General features: G+C 32.6%; 1 protein-coding gene across 12 annotated transcripts in view; it reads left to right on the forward strand.

Annotated features, from left to right (window-relative positions):
* Positions 1-22,133, forward strand: part of LOC105153894 (uncharacterized) — a 125,718-nt gene that overhangs the window by 93,235 nt on the left and 10,350 nt on the right. For 11 of the 12 annotated variants that reach the window (XM_087408407.1, XM_087408399.1, XM_087408409.1 and 8 more), the window contains 2 exons: positions 12,070-12,189; positions 14,968-15,239. In XM_087408407.1, the coding sequence (XP_087264533.1) occupies positions 12,070-12,189; positions 14,968-15,239 (392 nt within the window). The remainder of the gene's footprint in view (positions 1-12,069; positions 12,190-14,967; positions 15,240-22,133) is intronic. The other variant, XM_087408410.1, reaches the window with a different exon arrangement.

A 22,133-nucleotide genomic window follows, 5' to 3' on the forward strand; every position in this document is an offset into this window, starting at 1 on the left:
AGGGAAAGAAAAACAAGAATCTGTAACAATACTATTTCGGTCGCATGAAAAAGAGAAGCTGGAAAAACTCCAGACGCATCGATTTGACCTCGCCGTGTAATAACGCGGTCTAATTCTTGGCATTGAATAATCAATAATCATCATAAAGGAAAAATAACCGAAACGAACATTTTCTTTTTTTTTTTTTTTGCTTAACATCGGATGTCGAAATTTCTTTTTTACGTTGTTTTAAATTGAATGCAATCATCTCGATAAATTCGACATACCGAACATACGTTTTGTATGTTTTTTTTTCATTGTTACTTTTGTACGAGAGCAGTTTCCGATAACGCGGTTTTAATGCATTGAAGCGTTTTAGAGATCAAGAGATTTTTTTACTGCTGTTGCGTACCCAAAATATGCGTGTCGATGAATTCTGTTATTTCAAGTTTTCCTTCGCAATCTCTAATGGTATTTTTTACAAATCATTTTTTACAATTTCTAACGCTACTATTTCGCAATTTCTAACGAAAGTATTTTACAAATTCCAAATTTATTATTGCAACGCTACAATTTCAATTGTTACTACCGTCGTCGTCGGTCCTCTTTTTCTATAATCTTTAAATTCTATTTATCACAGTTTAACAAATGCTTATTAGTAACGTAATAAAAGGACAATTAAAATTTTTCGATCACGTCGATATATTTTGCTTTTGTAGAACGCGCATGTTTATTATGAAAATTCATTAATTAACCATTATGAGTTATACTTGTATATTTCAATATGTCGCTAACATGTAAAGTAGCAAATCAAATATACATAGCTTTCGTTGATTTTGGCAGTGGACAATTGTTATTACAGTACGATGCAGTATAATTTCGAAAATTTGAACATTGGGCAGCATCTATCAAGTTTCGATAATACAATTAATTGGCACTATTTGTGAATGCTATTGTTATTACGCGTCTAGATTTGGTAGTTGTAATACATCGCGGTTAATGCAGCAACGCAATTGCTCATTAATAAACGAACGATGTGACCATAATGTTATCTATAAACATCAGAGTAATAACACAATATATCCTGCACATTACGTGAATCAAAAGTTAATTGGACATGATCTAATCGCCGTGAGTGAATTCTGAAAATAGACGTGATTTTTAATTGTGCTAAAAAGACAACTGCATAAATAGATACTTCATTTTCAAAATTCTCACAAATTTGAAACGTCATCAATGAATCAGAAGAGACTTTACATTGAATAATAAATGAGATTCGTTGCTCGCGGGAGATTCGTGTCTAATAATACTTCGACTATCTCGTTTCTCCGGTCGCGATGCGGATATTATAAAGGGAACTCTGACATTAAGTTTAGTAACGTAACGATGTAACCGCGAATGTTATCGTTGCAACTATCAGCTGTTCAAGGATACTTTGGCTTTTGTGTAGAAACGGGCGAATACATCTAATTATCCTTATATTAGATATTATATTATTGCCCTTTCACATTCTGCATTTCTGTGAAAACCTTTATCTATCGGGCGGTGTTCACTTCTCATCTTGAAGAGTAGTGAAAATTTTGCCGACGTGGTTTTCGCAAGAAATCTGTGCAATCACTTATGAATTAGTAACAACCATTATTCTATAGTCTATACTATATCCACATACGCAGTAACATTGTACAATATGTTAAGAGAGTTACATCTCTCTCAAGAATTATAAAAAGTTTGAAGGGCACTTGTGTTTCGTGTAAAAATATTATAGACGGTTTTCTTATTTTAGTAGTAATAACTAATTAAAGCGTCGGAATTGATGCAATTAAATTTATCCGTTCGGGACAGATCTATTGGAAGCTTTAAAAATGCTTCCGGAATAGTTTTTAATTAGCCCGATATTAAAATTTGAATATGCTGCCGCGTATGTGAAAGTTAATTGCGCAAAGAGAAAGATTTACGTCCTCAATTTAATGCTGTAAATCCTTAAACGATTCAGGCGTAAATTAATTTATTAAGTATATTTGTAATCACGATTAGTTGATTTTATAAGACAAAGTTATTAATGAAATTTTTATCGTGCAGTCTTTATATAATATTTTTTATAATTAAACAAACCGAATTAAACAAACGTGATTTTTTATTGTATAACGAGATGTATTATATACTGAGAGATAACGCGCAGCGATAAAATTGACGATCGATAAATCTTTCTTCTTCTTACATTAGGTATTAAACTCAAGCTAGTTGAAGCGTAGCGTTAGAGAACCCAGTAGCAAAAAGTCGAGCGGAATAATGAAGCTTATTAGCGTATCTCTTTAGTGTAGACATCCACATTCCTCCATACAGTCCATGTTAGTCGCATATATTACGTAGCTGTAGTCAGTAAGACTAATAATTGATAATCTCAATTAACGCAATTTTTAATTCTATTGATCTCTTCTGTTCCTCTCTTCTGTCTTCACGTCGTTTCTTCGGATTGACTGCACGAAAATTCGCGAATATTGGCTGGCGTCACGTGCGATTACCGGTACTCTCCCACACTGTTCTGCGCTACGTGTGTGTGCCCTTCCCCCCGACCACCCCCTCACGCGTCACATTTGGCGGATCTTACACGGCTACGGGAAAAAAAAAAATCCGAAAAAAAAAACGACAAATGACGACAATGATAAAAACGAACAATGCGATAACGCACGAAAACGAAACCGACGAACGAAAACGACGGAAGGTAATGACCACATTGTCGGATATGGTGATGCAGTGCGGGGGCGGGGGCTGCTGCGTCCTGGAGCAGTGCTTTCAGTACCCCAGAAGAGCCCGAGAGCCCCGGGACTGCGGCTGCCAATTCGCTCTACTCCACAGGGCGGACATCGCGTGACCATCGGTACATGTCTTAAAATCTCAATTTTATCTTCTTGTGGCCCTACCTATACATGCTGGAGAGAAACCTCGGCTGTACCGAGGCTCTCACCCCATCTTTCTACTACTGTCTCTCTTTCACCCTCACACACATTTATTTCTTTTGTGTCTGTGTGACTTACCCCATCTCTCTGTCTGTATATCTTCTTGTCTCACTTTTGAACCCCCACTCGTATTTCATAATTTTCGTTTTGGCGTCGGACGGGAAAAATTATGATCTATTTAATCAATTAATAAATTCTCCATTTATCTTAAGGATTTATGAAACTCTTACTTGTCTCTTAGAATACATATAATTGTAATTATTTAAAATAGTTAATTTCTATTTTTATCTCATTCTTGATATTTACTGTTATTATCAAGCTACAGAAAATTTAAAATAAAAATAAAATATTTTCTTTTTACTTATAATTTGCTATAAGTTGATTTTTAATGAAAATTATATAAAAATAAATTTCTTAATCGTAAAGAAGTAAATCATATTTTACTACATGTGTTAATAATTTTATGCCAGTAATGCGTCAATGATTTCTGCAATAGTTCCAACTTTCTAAATTGTAGTTTCTTTTAAATATAAACGATTACTTTTTTTTACAAAATACAAATATCGTTCTTCTACGATTATTTTACATTATATCTAGATTTCTACTATAGTTAATATCTTTTAGGTCGTATAATTATATTTTATTATAAGATTCTCTATTGTGAAATGATTAGCTATTAGGCATCATTTCCATTACTGACAAAAAATTCTCACAAATTTAACTACATAACGAGCGATTCGCGCGTGTAGAAAGGATGCGTTTTTTAATTGAACTCATCTTTTAATCGTATAATTATTAGGGAATTATTTCACATTGTACATTTTTGTCTTTCTAAAATTTTCAAACTTTATATGATAATGTACAGATAACGATTACAAATGTTTCATATTTTATTTTCTTATTTCTGTGCAAGTTACAAATAAGATATTTATGTGAACCACCGCGGTAGCTAGTACGTATTCATAAATTATATGTATATTTGTAAATAATAAAATAAAATTGACATATAATTAGGATGTACATACTGACATCAAAGAAGTTAGAGCAAAATATAAACACGTAGTTTTAATCAGAAGGAGGAGGATGAGAAGTTACATTCGATTCTCTCTTCCATATTCATTACAATTTATCACTAATTATCGCATTGAAGAGGACTCAAATCTAAAGTCGAAAACATCTACGGGTTTACATTTAACTTCAACTTTGTTAGATATAAGTATATTCTAATTGTATACGAATTGTATTTTAACACTTATGAATATATAATTTATACTAACAATAACGTAGAGGCATATAAACATTTTTTTATTTATATTAGATTTATTCTTGAGAGTCTCACAAATATTATTTTATTTGATTTTAATTATGATACCATGATTGATATTAAATTATTGAAGATAGATTTCATAAAAATCATATTTATGTGTGTGTGTGTGTGTGTGTGTGTGCGTGCGTGTGTGCGTTACTGCGTGCGCGCATGTGTGTGTGTGTGTGTGTGTGTGTGTGTGTGTGTGTGTGTGTGTTACACGATGAAAATTAGTTCGCTAAGTAATATCATTACTGCATATACACGTTCCTTCCATTTCCGCTCTCGGAATCAATGACAGATCAAAGTAAAAAAGGAGACCGAGATATCGTCTCATGAGATGAAAGTGTATTTCTTGCCGGTGAGTCGAGGCTTGCCAACTTTTTCCCCGTGGATATCGTTTTATTGATTATCGCTGATATAGGGTACAGAAACTCGAGAATTTTGTGAAAAAGAAGCATGTTCGAATTGTATATTTTATGATGTACGTTTTTGAAAAAATAAAAATTTTTATTCCTAAAGAAAATTTCGCATTTGAATGCGCAATATGTTTCTATGAAATTAATAAATAAAATGTTATTTATTTGATTGATTCAGAAACTTGTTAGTCAGAAAGTTTTGTTTTTGATTAAATTTTTCTTCTAGAGAATTAATTGAAATAAAACAGTATATAATAACGCAAACTTAATAAGATAATAAGTACTGAAAATATCTTTTCAAAAATTTTATTTATTCCATTCGTATTACCGAATTTATTTGCGATTTCATATGAATTGATTTAAAATGCATAATAAATAATTGAGGAGAAAAGAAAAAAAGGTATCAATTTTGCAAGAAAGCTAGGCTAAGAGATAACAGAAACATGACTATCTATTTTACAGAGCTCTGAGTTTTAATGAAGTCCTCGTAAGTAAAACGATTTCTACTTTGATATACTTTGTCGACCGCAAATGAGCTCTGTTTCTTCCGAAATAGCAGGCTTTGATCGACGTGAAGGATTGGGTTCTGGTCAACTTGTGTAACTCAAAAAGCTGCTATTGACTTTGAGTTCGTCGCTGTAATGAGAAAGTGCTTTGTGTGACCGCTTTGGAGCGCATGTACATCTTATGAAAATGCAGAGAGAGAGAGAGAGAGAGAGAGAGAGAGAGAGAGAGAGAGAGAGAGAGAGAGAGAGAGAGAGAGAGAGAAAGAGGAATGCTTTAGAGTTGGCAAGTCTTGTTCCGGGAGTTCTATGAAGAAAAAAAAGAAGTTAATTTTAGTTAAAAGGAAGTTGTCGATACATCCGGTCATTTATTGCATGTTAGTATATTATACTTGTATTATTCTTGTATATAAAATGTATAGACAATTTTGTATAGACAATTTGGATGCATGATACTGGCATCTGTTACATAACATAAAAGACCTGATCTAAAAAGGTTTTAAATATTTATTGTTCATATAAATGAACAAAAAAATTATTAGGTGTTGGAATTAATTCGTAGCGTTTTACAAGTGATGGGAAGTACTTTCATTAATGTATTTTTTAATGCTCATGTGAAATAAATAACATTCTTTCATTAAAAAACGCTACGAATTAATTCCAACACCTAATATATTAAATATATAAAAAAGATGATATTTCCGTTTGTAAAATATCGTAACAAAACCAAAAAAAATCGACGTTTTTAAAACTTTTAATAAAATTACTTTTTTATACATAATTTTTTCATATAATCTTTAAAAATTATATTTATAAAAATTATATTTATTTTTTTAAATATATTTTTAATCTTCAATTAACGGTATAATAAACATTTGTCAGGAAGTGTTCTTTTTTGCAAAGATTTTATAATTTCTCAATAAATCTTGATTTATCTGACTTCATCAATATAGCAATAATATGAATACTGTAATATTTATTTGTTTTGCCAGTATTAGCTTAATTAAGTGAGTCATATTAATTGAGTCGTAAATGAATTAATTTGTGTGACTTTCTCGAGATTGATATCGTATCGTATACATAGAAAGGACGAAATTCTCTTGGTTCATTTTCTGTAGCTAAGAGAAAATGGAAGATGTCCTGTGTACCACTCACGTCATATAACAGCCAGGTCAACTCGCACACGCGGAAAGTTTACACAAGATAAACACTCGCTACACACAATTCGTACGTAAGCCCATCGCGGATTTGCTAGCTCGGGATTGCGGGTGCATCTTGCTGTCGCTAATCTTGTCTCGAAGTTAACCGAGACTTCAAAGGTTAATAGTACGTTGACCTAAATCTGGTCGGAATCACGAAGTCCTGTCGGAGATGAGAGACTGACGGGATATAGAGAGACGCAGTAAATCTGATTGAATCTCCACCCTTCATCGGCGCGAGCTAATTAAATTGCATAACGTAAACTTCAGCCTGCGGCTGATTGAATAAATGTTACAAGAACTCGTGGTCGATTTTTAACATGACCTATTTAACTTGAATCCAAGGAAAGCTTCCTAAAACGATTTAATCCTCTCGTGTGTGTATCTCCTTTCGCGTCGACGATTTATTATTTTGCAAATAGTGCTGCACAAAGTGGAGTTCGAAGAATGACTGGCAAGCGAAGCCCGCAGGATTGCACGGAGAGAAACCTACAAAAATTGGAGAGTACCCGACAGTTTATTTTTTATGTAACTACCGTAAAAAATTGTATGCTAGTAAGCTGATACAAACACAAACAGTGTGCTACATGAACTTGTTGACGAGCATTGTTAATAAATAACAACGGGGTTGGTATTCCTTTTATGTAACAAATTCGTGAAAATGTGGATTTGTTATGAAACATGTTTTTTTAATTTTGACATTCCATTTTGACCTTTTGATCTTAGTTTTAATGTATACTAAGCGTCATAAATGTTATGATATTAAATAATGAATTTTTCATATTTATATGCCAAGTATTAAGTATACATCTATTATGATTAACCGTCAAAAAAAATGTCAGTTATTGAATATCGCTAATACATCTTGATACACGTAACACTGCAGTTTTCAAAACATTTTTGAAAGGTATTTGATACCATGAATACATGGTAACGGAGCGGATTGCTCGGATAATTCGGTGTATACTTCCATTACTAAAATAATATTAAGCGTTACATGCATGTTTCCGATGTCGCGGTTTAGAGCAAAACAAGCATCATCGATGCGAATCCGACTACTTATTAGAGAAGTAAACTCTACAATTAGTGAGTTGGTCTACACTGATCGCCTGTTGCGTTCCAGATATCTAAATGTCAAAAGGAAATATTTAAAAATTTCGAGATTAATCTTTAACATGATGTGATATTACCAATTTTAAGTTTGAAATATTACGCAAATGCTAGCTGTCAATTAATACTTGGCTATTACCTTTGAATAATTTCGATATGTCTATGTATTTGCTGAAGATGTCTCTACAGAATACATTTAATTAAAGCACGTATGTATGACGCCTAGTATCGTACAATGGCGTGTCTACACTGTACTTGGAAATGTGTAGAGGGAAATGAAAGCTTTCAGGTCATGATGCACGGAAGCATCATGTCATTATAATTGTAACAAAGAGAAAGATTTTAACGTTATTTTCATTCTCTTGAAGAATCACTGTAATTTCGTACACTATACAATAATTTCTTTTATTGCACGCGCTTTTGTAGATATTTTTTATTAAAAAATTTATTTTATTCTGTACGACTTTATCCATTGTTTAAAATTTAATTAAATTTATATAAAATCATTCTGTATAATTTTCAAAGTTAAATGAAAAACGGTTTGTTGAGAAAAGAGATTCAGTTCACGATGCGAGAAAGAGAAATCATCTCGTTTGATACAGAAATAATTGCGCAAAATTTAATTTACATCTTAATTCCAAATCGTGAAAGCTTCCCATTTCGTTCTAATTTAAAATGTACGAAAATATAATCAACCGATTTTGATTCTGTAATGTAGAATTTTTTTAATTGACTGAAAAAATTCGTTTTACGTTTCTGATGATAATTAAAACTATCACACAAGACTATTTATGAACGAGTTATAAAATATTACACGATCATTTACGTCATAAAAAAGTAACGGTCCACATCTATTTCCGGGCTAATATAGAATGGCGACGCAGGAAAATTTTTACGATCATATAGATAATATTCTAACATTAAAATAGAAACTTTTTTTCGCGACGTGAATTTAGATTTATATTCCATTGACTCGATGCTTCCAGCTGCTTTAATTCTTAATGTATTTTATTTTGCTCGTCTCTCCGTGCAATTCACACAGATTCGCCAAATCGTGGAGGCAAAAAGTAATCATGGCTCAAGCAGTCGATGAAATACGTTCCAACGCGCTAATGCTGAATATTTTCTGGGACACGTTAAAAGCGTTTAAATTCTGAGCTTAGTTTTTAAAACCACAAATACACGATGATTGCCTCAACATTTTACGCACTTATATAATAATCATAAAAAAGTTTAACTCTCAACTACTAAAGATTAAAGAGAAATGAATGTAACTGTCATTCATATTGACAATTGACAATTCATATTGACAGATTGGAATGATCTTTTATATATTTTACTTCTTTTACTTAATTTCATCAACGACTTAATTTATAAGTCAGTTTTATTTTTTTTCTCATGATAACTGAAAAGTAATCTACTAAATTATAAATGGGCTGAAGAGGTCAGTACTAAGAGAGAAGTACGCATCCTTTCGAAACACTTTATGAAATATCTGCGGTGAAATTGATGTCGTTACGGTAGTTGCGAGTTAATACTACACAGTTTACGAGTTTTCCACTTAAACTACGCTAAAAGCGCAGGAATCTTCCGATAAGTTTCTCAGAAGTCTGTAAATAATTTAAGTAAGCGCTTTAAAGAACATAATATTTTTGACCATCTCGCTTGAATGCATACAGATGCAAATCACACTTTCATGTTATCGCGACGCGAAAACGATGATAATATATCATATGTGCAAAAGTAACAGATTCCGCGTTTGAAGCGTTAAAAATTAAAACTTAAAACCGCCGGAAAATAAGAGCGCCCCGAAGTTACTCGTCGCACGAAGAGGACACCGTCTTTGTTCCGGATTTCCGTCCGATCGATTTATTTCCAACAAATTTCCCTTTTCGTTCAACGACACTCCCAGCAGCTTGGTTTGAAAGCAGATTCACCGCCTCTCAATTGCTTCGAGCCGCTTAAAAACTCAGCCCCACCTCAATTACCTCTTTAAATATATATATGGCACTCTTAAAGCACAATACCGAAGACTTTTATGCACAGGAGTTTATAATGTCAGTCGCTTGAATCGTGTATTAGTGATTACGCGTGAAAAGTCACTGCTATTGGTGCAACGAGGTAGGGCGCTGCTATTTTGTGTTCGTTTGACCGTCGTCTTTCGCCCCTTGTCTCACTATTAACTCGAGCCACTTGTGTTATCGTTATAATATGTTGTGTTCACTTGCTGTTAAGTGCAGAGTTTATTTTGTTTTCATCGTTTTGTCATATTTTACGATTACGCTTGTTTCCAAGCAAAAATCAATATATGGCACTCTTATTGAAATCTGAACAAGAATCAATTTGTATCCCAGAGGATGAACTGTCGTTAAATCAGCTTTGAACATTGCACCTCCTCGCACTAATGGCAGGTTAAAACAAGTAACCGCCGTTCCGAATTAAGGCTCCTGTTCACTCACGATTACAGTCCATTAATATCTCAGATAATAACGTCAAAGCGAGAAAATAAACAATAAGAATTAATATGTTTTTGCAAAATATATTAATATAGAAACGTGATTCCTTAAAATAACTTACGATCGATAGAACCAAAAATATTCATAATATTATTTTATGAAATACAACAATGATGAGTGAACAGGAATTTTAAGACGACGCACAGTGTATAATGCTTTTCATCATGATTATCGACTCATAAAGACGCTTACTATCTGAAATGCTTTCAAGTAGAGCCAGAGTAGCTCGTCGTATCGCGCAAAAATTCGCATCAGTAAGAGAATGGATGATGTTACGTTGCAAAGAAGCACTGGCTCCCAAGGATTTTTTCGCGTAAAGAATTTTTTGTTACTTTCGCGATACGACAGCGCGATTTATGCTGTTAAACTGGCGATACGAAAATTGGGACGAAAGCGTGCTCCAAAAATATTTTTCGTGGAAAACAAGGAAGGTGAAAATATATAAGCATTGTTAATATGATTAACATTGGTCTGCAAATAAAGGAGATCTGCAAAACAGAGATCACGAGTTTTTTTCCAGTAAAAAATTTAGCAAATGTTTTTTTTCCTTTTAAAGCTTATGTTTTTTAAATTCAACATATTTTAATTGGAAAATAATTAATCTAATGATATTTGAATAAAACATTATTCAGTTTATTTAGATGTTTTCTGCTTTAATTGAAGAAAGTTTTAATATAGAAATTAGATAAATGAGACAAATTCTCGGATTAACGGATGCCGATTAAAATTAATAATTCTCAATTTTAATAATTTTACAATAAATAATTGTTTGTTATATACTTTTTAAGAGTTTTACGATAACTGTTAATTATAGCGAAAATCGCAAAATTATCGTGTAATGCCATTTATTCGAAATCCGTAACCAATTCCTACTCGATTTAAAAAAATGTACGAGTATATCTGCAAGGCAAGATTAATGGTTCGTTATCGATTTTATGGAAATCACCATTTCGTCCGAGCTGATTTTCGAATCGCCTCCAAATTTGATTAGCGTGTTCGAATATACGATGAACTTTGACGTGTAAGTATTTTCATATCCCGAACATCAGTCCCTGAATCTCTGTGGAAATGACATGACCGCGATGTGAGATCGATGCCCACATTTACCAGTAAGAATCTGAGAAGCGTTTTTAACGCCGTTAACATACGCTAGCACCTATCCCTAATTGCGAGGTTTAAATTCTTTCTCCCCCTAAGCCAGTCGATATAGATAAATGATATACGCGTAGCAACGTAGATTGCAAAATCTAGAGACGTGCTCTTATCCCAGTTGTTCAAGAGAAGTAGAACGTAAATAAGAAAGGGGCAGTGGGATGAAGGTGCTACATTACGAGGATATTTGTTCTGTCATTATGTCGCGATAAACCGCGTTTCTTTTCCCTGAAAAGCGACATTTTCATATTATAATCATCATCACGTCGTTATGCTGGTTGTTCCAGAAGTACCGCGCTTACCGTGTTTAAAAATTTCATTTCTTTTTATTTTACAAAAGACATTAGAAATTAATGTCAACATAGAAATGAATTTAACATAGCAAACTTTAAATTATAATTTATCTCGATCTTTCTTTATGTAAATTGATATATTTCTTTTGGAATTAAATATTAAAAAGAAAGTCAAAATTATAAATGATCTTTAAATTATAAATATTTTATTGTGAGACCAATTTTATTTTAAGTAAAATTTAATATGCCTTTCCATTTAGAGCGGATTGAAGAAATTCGATTTTTCGTTTAAAGTTATTTAGTTTGTGTGAAAAAAAATTGTAAAAGTTATATATTTTTTTTTTCTATTTAATCTGTTAACTCTGACTAGTTATAAAGAGATTTACGAGCAAGAGGAATTGCGGGACTTCCGGTGCATCCTGTAGTTCACTCTCGTCTCTGCAATTTTGTTCACGACACGGCACCCTCATTCGCTCGCCCCCGTCGGCCTTTCAACTTTTCTTATCACGTAGATCCCACGTGCATTAAAACGTCACGCTTCTCGAGAGGTCGCGCTCGACTGCAATTATCATCGCCGTCGATCGCGCTTTCTCTCCCGTTCTGATAACGTGATCAGAAACGACTGAAATTTCCAGCATCTGCACTGGTCGAGCCATCACGTGGACTCCTTAGACAGCGGCGGAGCTTTAGGCTGGCCGAGAACCTCGAGGCCGCGCGTCAACAGTGCCATCGACGTGGCCGGCTTCCTATCGCAGGTAAGTAATCGTGCCGGGAAAAATCCACATAGAAAGATCGATGGATTACGTGAGGTGGACAGCCGCGTCCTCGAACCGACTCGATCGATCGACTGGCGCGATTTCGCCGCGACCTTCTCCAGAGGTGGAGCGAACGCAAAGTCCGTCGCGTAGCTGCCGCGTAATCGTGCCGACCCATGAGGCCAGTTTCCGATTATAGCAATTGGGAAGATTGAAATCGGAAATCAGTGGAACCGGTAGGCGAGTTCCAAGGATAGCGTTTAACTTTAACTACATGCTACAAATTGTTACAACGATTCTCTGTAATAACCTGTAACTTTCCTTGAATTTACGTCTTGATTGACACTTGGGTGATCGAGAATAGAATGATTGAGAAGTAAATTGTCGAAATTTGAATATGTGCAGCGTATCCTGGAACTCAAGCTGGTTCGTATTTTATGATACATCATACTGGCGATACATATCATATGGATGCATATCATATGCATATATAATGCATAATGGGACTATTGTTAAGGATGTATACGTATTTTTTAACAAAATGAAAAAATTATGAAAAAATTATAAACTGTATATATTTGAAAGTAACACAAAAAAATCTGGCAGCGATTAGAACTTGGATAAAAAATTATTTTAATTAGAAATAAATACGTTTTTAAAAAATAATGAAAATAAAATGAGAAAATTGTAGTTTAAATTATCAAATTGTTAAATATAAAGTTTAATTTTATTTAATTATTTGATATGCAAATAACATTTATTTTTATATAGAAAGTATAAATTTCCAATTCCAATTATTTTTTACAGAGACAATACACCTGATACATCCTTAAAAATAAGATATATTAAAACAATAGTTTATAATAACGAAATATATAAATTTATAATTTTTATAATTCATTTTTAGTTAAATATCTAATGTTTCAATTTAATCTAAATTGCAAAAGAAATACATGAATTTCTAAGAATTATGAGATAACGTGAACTGATTAAATTTTTATAGTAAGATAACGTTGAATTTTAATAACATCATTAGAGTAGAATCGTCGAATAATAACGTCGTCGTGTCTCTTGTCTTTGTGGAAATTGAAGATCACGTATACCAACCTTTTGCATGGTAAATAATGGCTGCGTTTTTCGTACGAAAGTCTATTCCAATTATACATGAAAGAACAGCGAGTCATTAAACTTGACGAGACAAAGGTGAAGCAAAAATTTATTAATTTCATTTCGTGTTTTTTTTTTTTTTTTTACAAGAACAAATATCGCGCGATTGTCGTGATTGATTATTTTACCACAACAGCTCGCTCGCGGACTATTAATCATGATCACTGCGACAAATTGCCTTCCAAAATTGAAATCACTTTCCGCGTATGAACAATCACCCGTCGACATTGCCTTCCCACTTTGCACAATTGTTACACGATTGTTATAGTTTCAGATTGCGCGTTTCGGCATATATTGTTAACTTAACGCAACCAAGTCGAAGGGAATAACCATATCCCTCGGTGCGACAGTTATTTCAATAAATAATGAACACGAAAGAGTTCGTGCGAAAGAGATACCTCAAACGTCAAAGTTCAAGGTAGTCTGTGGCGAAGTGTAGCATCAGATGATCGATATGTTCGTGGATTACTTGTAAGGAAATGGACAAATTCATTTTCGCCGCATGAACGATGTGTGTATTACATTTCCAAATCGCGTTTCTCTCATTCTAAGTCGGCACTCGATGTCTATCTACTATTTGTCGTATACACTTTATATATTATATATATTTATATATAATTACATAATAAATTTATTTGTATATTTTCACACACATTATATTGGGACACTCTGCTGTCACAATTGGCACAATACTACTAACGACAATTGGCTCGCAATTGGCACAGTACTAGCACAGTAATATCGTTAATAATACAAGATTCTTTGCTTGGTGTTCTTCAAGGTCGATATTGCACACGCGATTTGCTGCATTCAGCGTATTCTCTGCAACAGCACGCGGAATTGACAGACTAAATTGTCCGGATAATCAATCGTTGCCAATTTCTGACAAATTACGAATTTACAAGACAAATGTATAAATTAATACTTCGGTGCTCTTCTTGCATTATATATCGGTATGTTATTTCATTCCTGCGAAACGCCCACGAGAGTTCACGGGTTGATCAGCCCGAATTCGCTTCGTTGCGTTCGTGACACAAAATCGATCATCTCGCAAAAAAATACATACCCGATATTGCGTCGCCATTAGCAGTTTTTTAATCCGTATTTCGAAGATCGAAATTAATCTCGTGCATGAAGGAAGACAAGCACAGCACACATTTACAATAAAAATAATCCTGTAAACATCAACTAAAAGTAACATCAATGTTATAATTTCACACTCAACAATATGGCTGTTATATAATACATACGTTATACTCATTACATTTATATTGTTAAGTACGAAATTATCCCTTGCAGCAACGTTACTATAATATTGCTGGAATGATCTGTGCTGTGTGTATGGGATTGATATATTATTTTTAGTTGATGTTTACTGGTAAACATATTTCTCTCAAAGAAACGTTACACCTTTCAATTTTATAAACGTTATACTCTTCTTCTTTTTCTTACTTATACGTCACTATCTTATGCTACCACATTACACTCGTATTACACTAAATGGCGCACAACATGAAAAAATATCCATGAGAAGTCTAATTCTATTAAAAAAAAAAGGAAATTATTAAAAGCCTCATCACTTTGAGCACGTCCGACGCCTTGTGATTTCAGGAATTTCTGCGACGCCACGGGTCCACGTCCAAATTGTGCCGTAAGGTTCGCAGTGCAGATAATTTACCTCTCGCGTCAACAAATCGCCAGGATCCTCGAAGGAACTCCAAGGACGACAGTACCGAAGGCGACCGGGAATCTTTTTTGAAGCCAAATCAGGACGACAAGTCCGAGGATCAGGATTCAAGGAGGCAGAGTAGTCTCGAGAGTGCAACGAAGGACAATACGGAAACGTCGCTGTTGGATCCTAGTCATCAGCAGCCTTCTTCAAGGTAAATTAAATTTAAGAGTCGCTTTTATGCACCGATTTTAATTTCTTGTTCCTTTGACCCGATATTTTAGCCACGCTAAAAGCGTTGCGCCTCGGCATAAAATATTTCGTGTGGACTATTATGGAGAGAGAACTAAAATTAATTTTCTCAAATTTCAACGTATTATGTTTGTCAGTTACTTCAGCGTTCGATATTATTCAATTTCTGCTATTATCAGAAGAGATTCCACGCTCATAGCAATTATGATTAAGCGAATATTCAAAACAATATTTGACATTCTAATTCCAATGCAATATTCATGTGTTCAAACCAGATTGAACTAACTCGCTTACAGCAACAGAATTATATATGCCTTTATGTGTAGCCTTTACGCGTGTTACACGTAGTTAAATATGATATTTAACATTATCTTGAAAGCAAAGTAAACTCTCTAAGAAATTTGCATTTGCCATTTACAGCGTGGAGACGATACCCTTATAAATCACCCTTATCAACAACTTGGACGGACACGCTTCTTTATCCTGTTTCGTCAATAGTAATCTGTTATGTGGTATACGATTATATGATTAGATGAAATCATAGAAGAATGATAAACGATTGTCAAAGACTTATACGTTCGTTCGGGGAATAAATTCATATTGACCGTAGAACTGCATTGTGATTTTAGACGAACGGTCCTTTATCCATTCTCCTCGTTCTCTTATTATTTATTATCAAATGTTTTTGCTCACAAATCTCGAAACGATTTTACGAGCACTTGTATAATACAATAGAGATCACCGAAACGGCGCTCTTCCATCATGGGATGTATGTACAAGTAGTATTCCTCGACGTGCTCCCGTACGCGTATTGCATTTCAATTGCTGCATCAAAAAAGCACGGTCGTCCTATAATATTTTTTTTTTTGTAGATATTCACTTACACTCGTGTAAACAAAAATTATGACAGCATTGCAGCAATTTCGTGGAAAAATATTATTCATATAAATGCTAAATAATAATAACTCTCATTTGTAATGTAAATTCGCGCGTTTTATTTTCATAGCTTTCTACAAGATCTCCAGAAGTCCGGAATTATGAGATGAAAATTTTGTAAATTGAGCGAATCTCAATTTCAGTGACAGAAGGGAAAATTGACTGCGAAGTCGAACTTCCATAATCTGTTATTCAAATTAAGATCGCAAGTTGTACGAGGCATCTCGTGAAGTCATAACTGATGGATATACATTACCACTCAAAAAGTATTTGACTATCTCAATTTTTGTATGTATATAGTACTTTAGTTACTAGTCTTTTTTATATATCTGAATTCCATTATAGTTCTATCGTATTCTTATATTGTATGTAGAATTAAAAATTTGTAGCTATTAAACATTATTAAGTCTAACATCTAGAAAGTAGAAAAAAATGGAAATTCATTCTTCTTCATTTAATTAAGAACGGCAGAGTGGATAAATATTTTTGAACAGTAGTGTTTTATTTAATGTATACAAATTTGCAAATTTTATAAAACTACACGCTCGGCTGCATGCATCGCAATTGCCTTCTATACCAATTTTATATTGTATATGTGTTCTTGCAACAATTATTAAATTACGCATTTACGCATATTTTCACATATTTCTGCGATCGTAATATTTCGCGTCGATGATGTTGATAATTTCATGGAACACCATCGTTCCTTTGTTAAGAATACAACTCATGTTCGTTTAATATAAATACAGTTTAACGCTCGTGTTCACTGACATTTATATCAAATTAAACGTCATATTCATGTGCAGATATAATTTCAGAATGTTAAATTTTCTGTTGTTCGAGATCGACGCGATCTATAAAATATTTACAGTTAACCAGTTTAAACCTGTAAAGATATAATTATTAATAACGGTATCAATCGAATGTAAAAATTTTAACTATTTTAAGTGAAATATTACGTTTTTGCAAATTGATATTATTATATTAGCATTGAGATAAATTGTTATATTTTCTCTCCTGTCATTGAAATTGATCATCTCAATTCACAAAATTTTCACCTCATAATTCTGGATTTTTAAAGATCTTGTGAAGAGCTATTTAAAAAATGTGAATAAAATCATTCATTCACATATTTAAAGTATCAGATAAATAAAATGTAATAAAATGTTGTGGAGAATAAAATATATCAAAAAAGAACATTCTCAAATGGAGGAATATATTTAAGGATGTTTCGGCTGTATGATATTAGCTAAAAATATCAGTAAAAAATTTAATCAAAAAACTGTACCAGTTAAAAAATTTTATTGTAAATAAACCCAGAAACCAAGTGCAAAAAACAAAACAAAGTATTTAACTCTTAATAGCTTTTACAACGCAATTATCATTATTGCTACAGTTTTAATAAAATAACTTTTAAGTGAATAAGTGGATCCGAATGAACTTTTGCATGAACATTTATTAAAGTTTTATTAGTGTACATAAACAATTTGAATTGAAAGGCAAATAAAAAATTAAATGACTTTTAAACTACAATAAAAGAATTATGTTCAAATTTTACACAGAAGCTCAGACGTGATAATAGAATAATCTATGAAATTTTTACATTTTTAATAATAACACATATATCTTTAATGAAGAACGAAACGAAAATTTTAATCCTCAAAGTATCAGTTGTCATGTTAACTTTTCGAAACATAAATACAATGCGTGATAATGTAGAAATTATAGGGAAAGAGATGATGTCATAGAATTTTTTTTAGTAATATAATTACATCGATGAAATATGCGGAAGAATAAATTATATTGAAATTCTATATCATCAAGAAATCTCTACATATATAACATTACTTCTTTCTCTTCTTTTTTCGAGAGTATAAAATCCATTTTCACAATTTCTAAACTAATATTTGAATCTAATTAACCCTGATAAATTAAACATTTCAAAATTCAGGCTTAATAGTCCTGAAGTAGTTGATATCGATACCAACATCTCCACTTTAATTTATCCTATGGCCAGTTTCGCTGCCGATACTACTCGGAGCGATCTATATAGTTGTTAGAAATGCAGATCGCCGGGGGTGCGACTTACACAGAGTAAATGCATCGACCTGGCCGTAGCTCGCGTCAGGTGCACTCTCGCCCCTTGAACGAGCGATAATGACGGTCCGGGGAATTTAAACGCGGTGATACATCGTTGCGGGAACGCGACGAGCTTCGATCCGCGGTGCAAGCCGATGTACGACCCCGCGGTTGGCCAGCCAGCTATCGATCACAATTTCAGTATAGGCGATGCCCACTTGACCCGTGCCTCGCATGTAAATGACTTCGCTACTTTGCGACCCTTTCTGTTGGCAGTCATTCGACCTTCTCGCTTTTCGCAACGCTCTGCTGCGTGTATTCTTACGTTGCTATCATCAAGCGATTAGCATCAGCGATGATATCGTCAGCGATCTTTGCATCGGTCTTGGTTGCAAGAATGCACGACGTGCGTGGGATGTTTAATTCTTTGACTGCCAAGGGCGGCAGTTAAAGTTACCCGAGAATAAAATAGAATGGTTTATATACTGAATAAGCTTATTTCTCTCTCTCTCTCTCTCTCTCTCTCTCTCTCTTTCTCTTTGTAATTATCAGAATATATATGTTAATCTATATATATATATATGTATCTGATTAAAGCTCTATTACATCTTGCTATCAAAACGCATTTAAAGGAAGTTCTGTGTAAAGAAGATTGGTAACTAAAGAATTATATGAACTATATTCGCTTTTATCATATAAAACACTCATTTCAGAAAATAATTAAACAAGAAGAGAGAGAAAGAGAGAGAGATTAATTTTAACTACGATTTTAACTACATAGTCAATAGAGAAGATGATTACTGAAAAGTCATATCTTTTGGTTCTTTCTTTATTTAGAAATTATTAATTTTACATGTTGATACGTAATGTTATAACGTAATATATGATGAGATCATCATATATGAAAAACATTTTTGCTTCAAATTAAAAAACTATTTCGACGTAATTTTAGTATATTCCTTTTAATACTAAAAAACTTAACGAGCTTTTTGAAATTATATTTACATCATTTCCAACACTGGAATTTTTCAACATAGTTACGGTAAATTGGGTCGTGAATTCTTATTTCAACATTGATTGTAACGATCATTACACTAAATTGAATTATGAATAATGTAATTTTAAATTTATTTATTTTTATTTACAGTTTATTATAAATAGGATAAATGTATCATAGGAATCAAACATATCGGAATACGAATTAAAGCGCGATTAATATAATATAATATGTGCTGTAATGATTCATTTCCATTGAATTATTGAATGGAGAATATTTCCAAATTGATCAAATATATTATAATAATTTTATGATATATCTATACTTAGATATATTTTTTTCTTCTTCTTCTATCCTCTTTTGAATTTTTTATCTTATACACTTTACTATACGAGTATAAAATATAAAAAGAATTTTCTCAAGTTTTATCTTCTACCTTTGAATACATTGAAACTTCTCACATAAAAAGATCATTTATATTCTATATTCATTGTAGTATCTATATTTTTATCAGTGATATAATATTTTAATATATCATTAATTATATTTTTTAAAATGACATCGGTTGATAAATAGGCGTTAATTTATATAGAAAATTGAAATTAAATATGCCAATCTTTCAAGAATTCATCTAAATTTACGAAATTCTTAAATAAATTAAAGATAAAAGTCAGATCATACAAAAAATATTTTTAATATAAAATTGATTGCTTAAATTTATTAAGGCTATGCAAAAATCTGATTAATAACTCAAACATTTACTGTTCGTATGTAATATACGTGAACCGAAATAGAAATTGTGAAATTGATCAATCCTCTATCTTTTACTGCTCCCTTCGTTTGCTGGACGTTCAGAAAAGCTTTGAAGTACATAAGAAATACATACATAAATTGATAATAAATCCATACTTCTCTGAAGACACAAAATAGAAATTGGATTTTATATCGTAACTTCATACACAGAGCTGTAATAGCACAAAAAGCAATGCAACAACGAAATAAAACGATAATAAAGTCGATATGTGGACCTGAAAGTTACATTAGGCAATAGCGAGAGTTAATATAGTTGCTACAATACTCGCAGCGTCTCATCTCCATCACAAATCGATCATAAATCATTTCAGAATCCGATATCAGCCTCATAGCTATGTATGATATAAGACCACTAACAAATTCCACCATTTCTAGTTATTTGTTGGCTCTAGTTATATCTGCACGTTTCATTTCTATCCCTTCTATATTATAAAATAATTTTTCTATCTCTTCTATATTATAAAATAATTTTTATCAGGGATTGATTTTTAAGAATTTATAAAAATATCAGTTTTTTTTTTGTTAGAAAGGATATATTTTATCCTTAAAATTAATGTAAAATATTTTGGAGATATATTTTTCGTTCTTATCAAAATATTATATATTGGGGCTTAATTTCATATACTACGTATATATCGCGATCGTATGGCACGGTAATTGTAATCGTTCTCGTGACAACTTTTCGTTTCCTTTCGGCAACATGTTGCACCGTCCAAGTTAGGATGTCTTTTCTTGGAACGCGACTATGTGATTTAGCAACGATTTCGCATACCGTAAGAACGTTCCCGAGTATATATTTAGGTCGTTTAAATTCTACAATCGCTCACACACGCACGTTGTTTGGATACGTTCCATGGCGAACGTTCTGCTTTCTAACATCACATCATTTCCATAATGTCAACGTTACATGCACGTGTCGCTACACGCAGCCGTTATATGAAGTTATGAATTATAAAAGTGCGGCGCGTGCAAGCGACGTGTAGGTACGCAAACTTCCTTTTCTAGGCCCTAGCTTGATTTTGTTCGTAATTACGCAAGTTGCGCGTCATTTTTCCTTCGCCGACTTTATCTCCCTTGACATTCAGAACTCTCTATCTAGTGATTACTATCGTCGCCGAGCGACTATTCTGAGCGAGAACGTTACCTGGCGTAAATTCCCGCGGCGTAATTGACGTGATATCTTGATCAGTCTTTGACAAAACACCTACTTAAATTTTTTTTTAATTTACACAGCTTACGCAGAGCTATAATCAGAAGGACAGAGATGAATATACGCTATTTGATATTAACAGTTTTAATGCTTTAAGTTCAAGCGACAATGATCACAGTAGGGTAGTTATGTAATGTTTAAAGCACACAGACATTTTACTTATAGATTAGGATCAATGAAAATTACAGCACTACTAAACTGATAATATATACACTTTAATAACAGATTTTTATTTTTTAATTAGCAAGTGATTGCATTATTGATCAACTTTTTTTTAAATTGATAGTACACTGCTGGAAATTGAAATTGCAATATCAAGAATAAAATTTTGGGATGAAAATCTATAATATGTTGGGGGAACAATGTAAACAAATGATTAAAGTTTTAAAAGGTTTATTGTATAATTTATTGAAAAATATTAAATTTTATGATAATTTATAATTTAAATATCAAAAAACTGATCAGTGAGTATCTCTTTAATATGATTGGGTGTCGTCTTTAGTTCTTTACTGGATCTAAATGTAGAAATCAATATATTAAATCATTGAGTGCTCACTGATCAGTTTTGTCTGCTGAACGCAGCCAACTTTATTGTGTAACATTGCATTCCAAATTCCATTTATTTATGATGCTGGTGTGATGATCTGTTTATATAATTTTCATTAATGATAATACATAAATGATAATCAGATGTTTATTTTTTGATGTTACAATTTCAATTTCAGTGTATATAAATAATAACAGATTTTTACTTTTAATAATCAGTAAGTGATTGTATTTTATATTTTTGTCAACAATTTCTTTTTGGTCATCACATAAGA

Source organism: Acromyrmex echinatior, chromosome 8 (genome assembly GCF_024713525.1).
Source record: "Acromyrmex echinatior isolate Ae372 chromosome 8, ASM2471352v2, whole genome shotgun sequence".
Classification (NCBI taxonomy): domain Eukaryota; kingdom Metazoa; phylum Arthropoda; class Insecta; order Hymenoptera; family Formicidae; genus Acromyrmex; species Acromyrmex echinatior.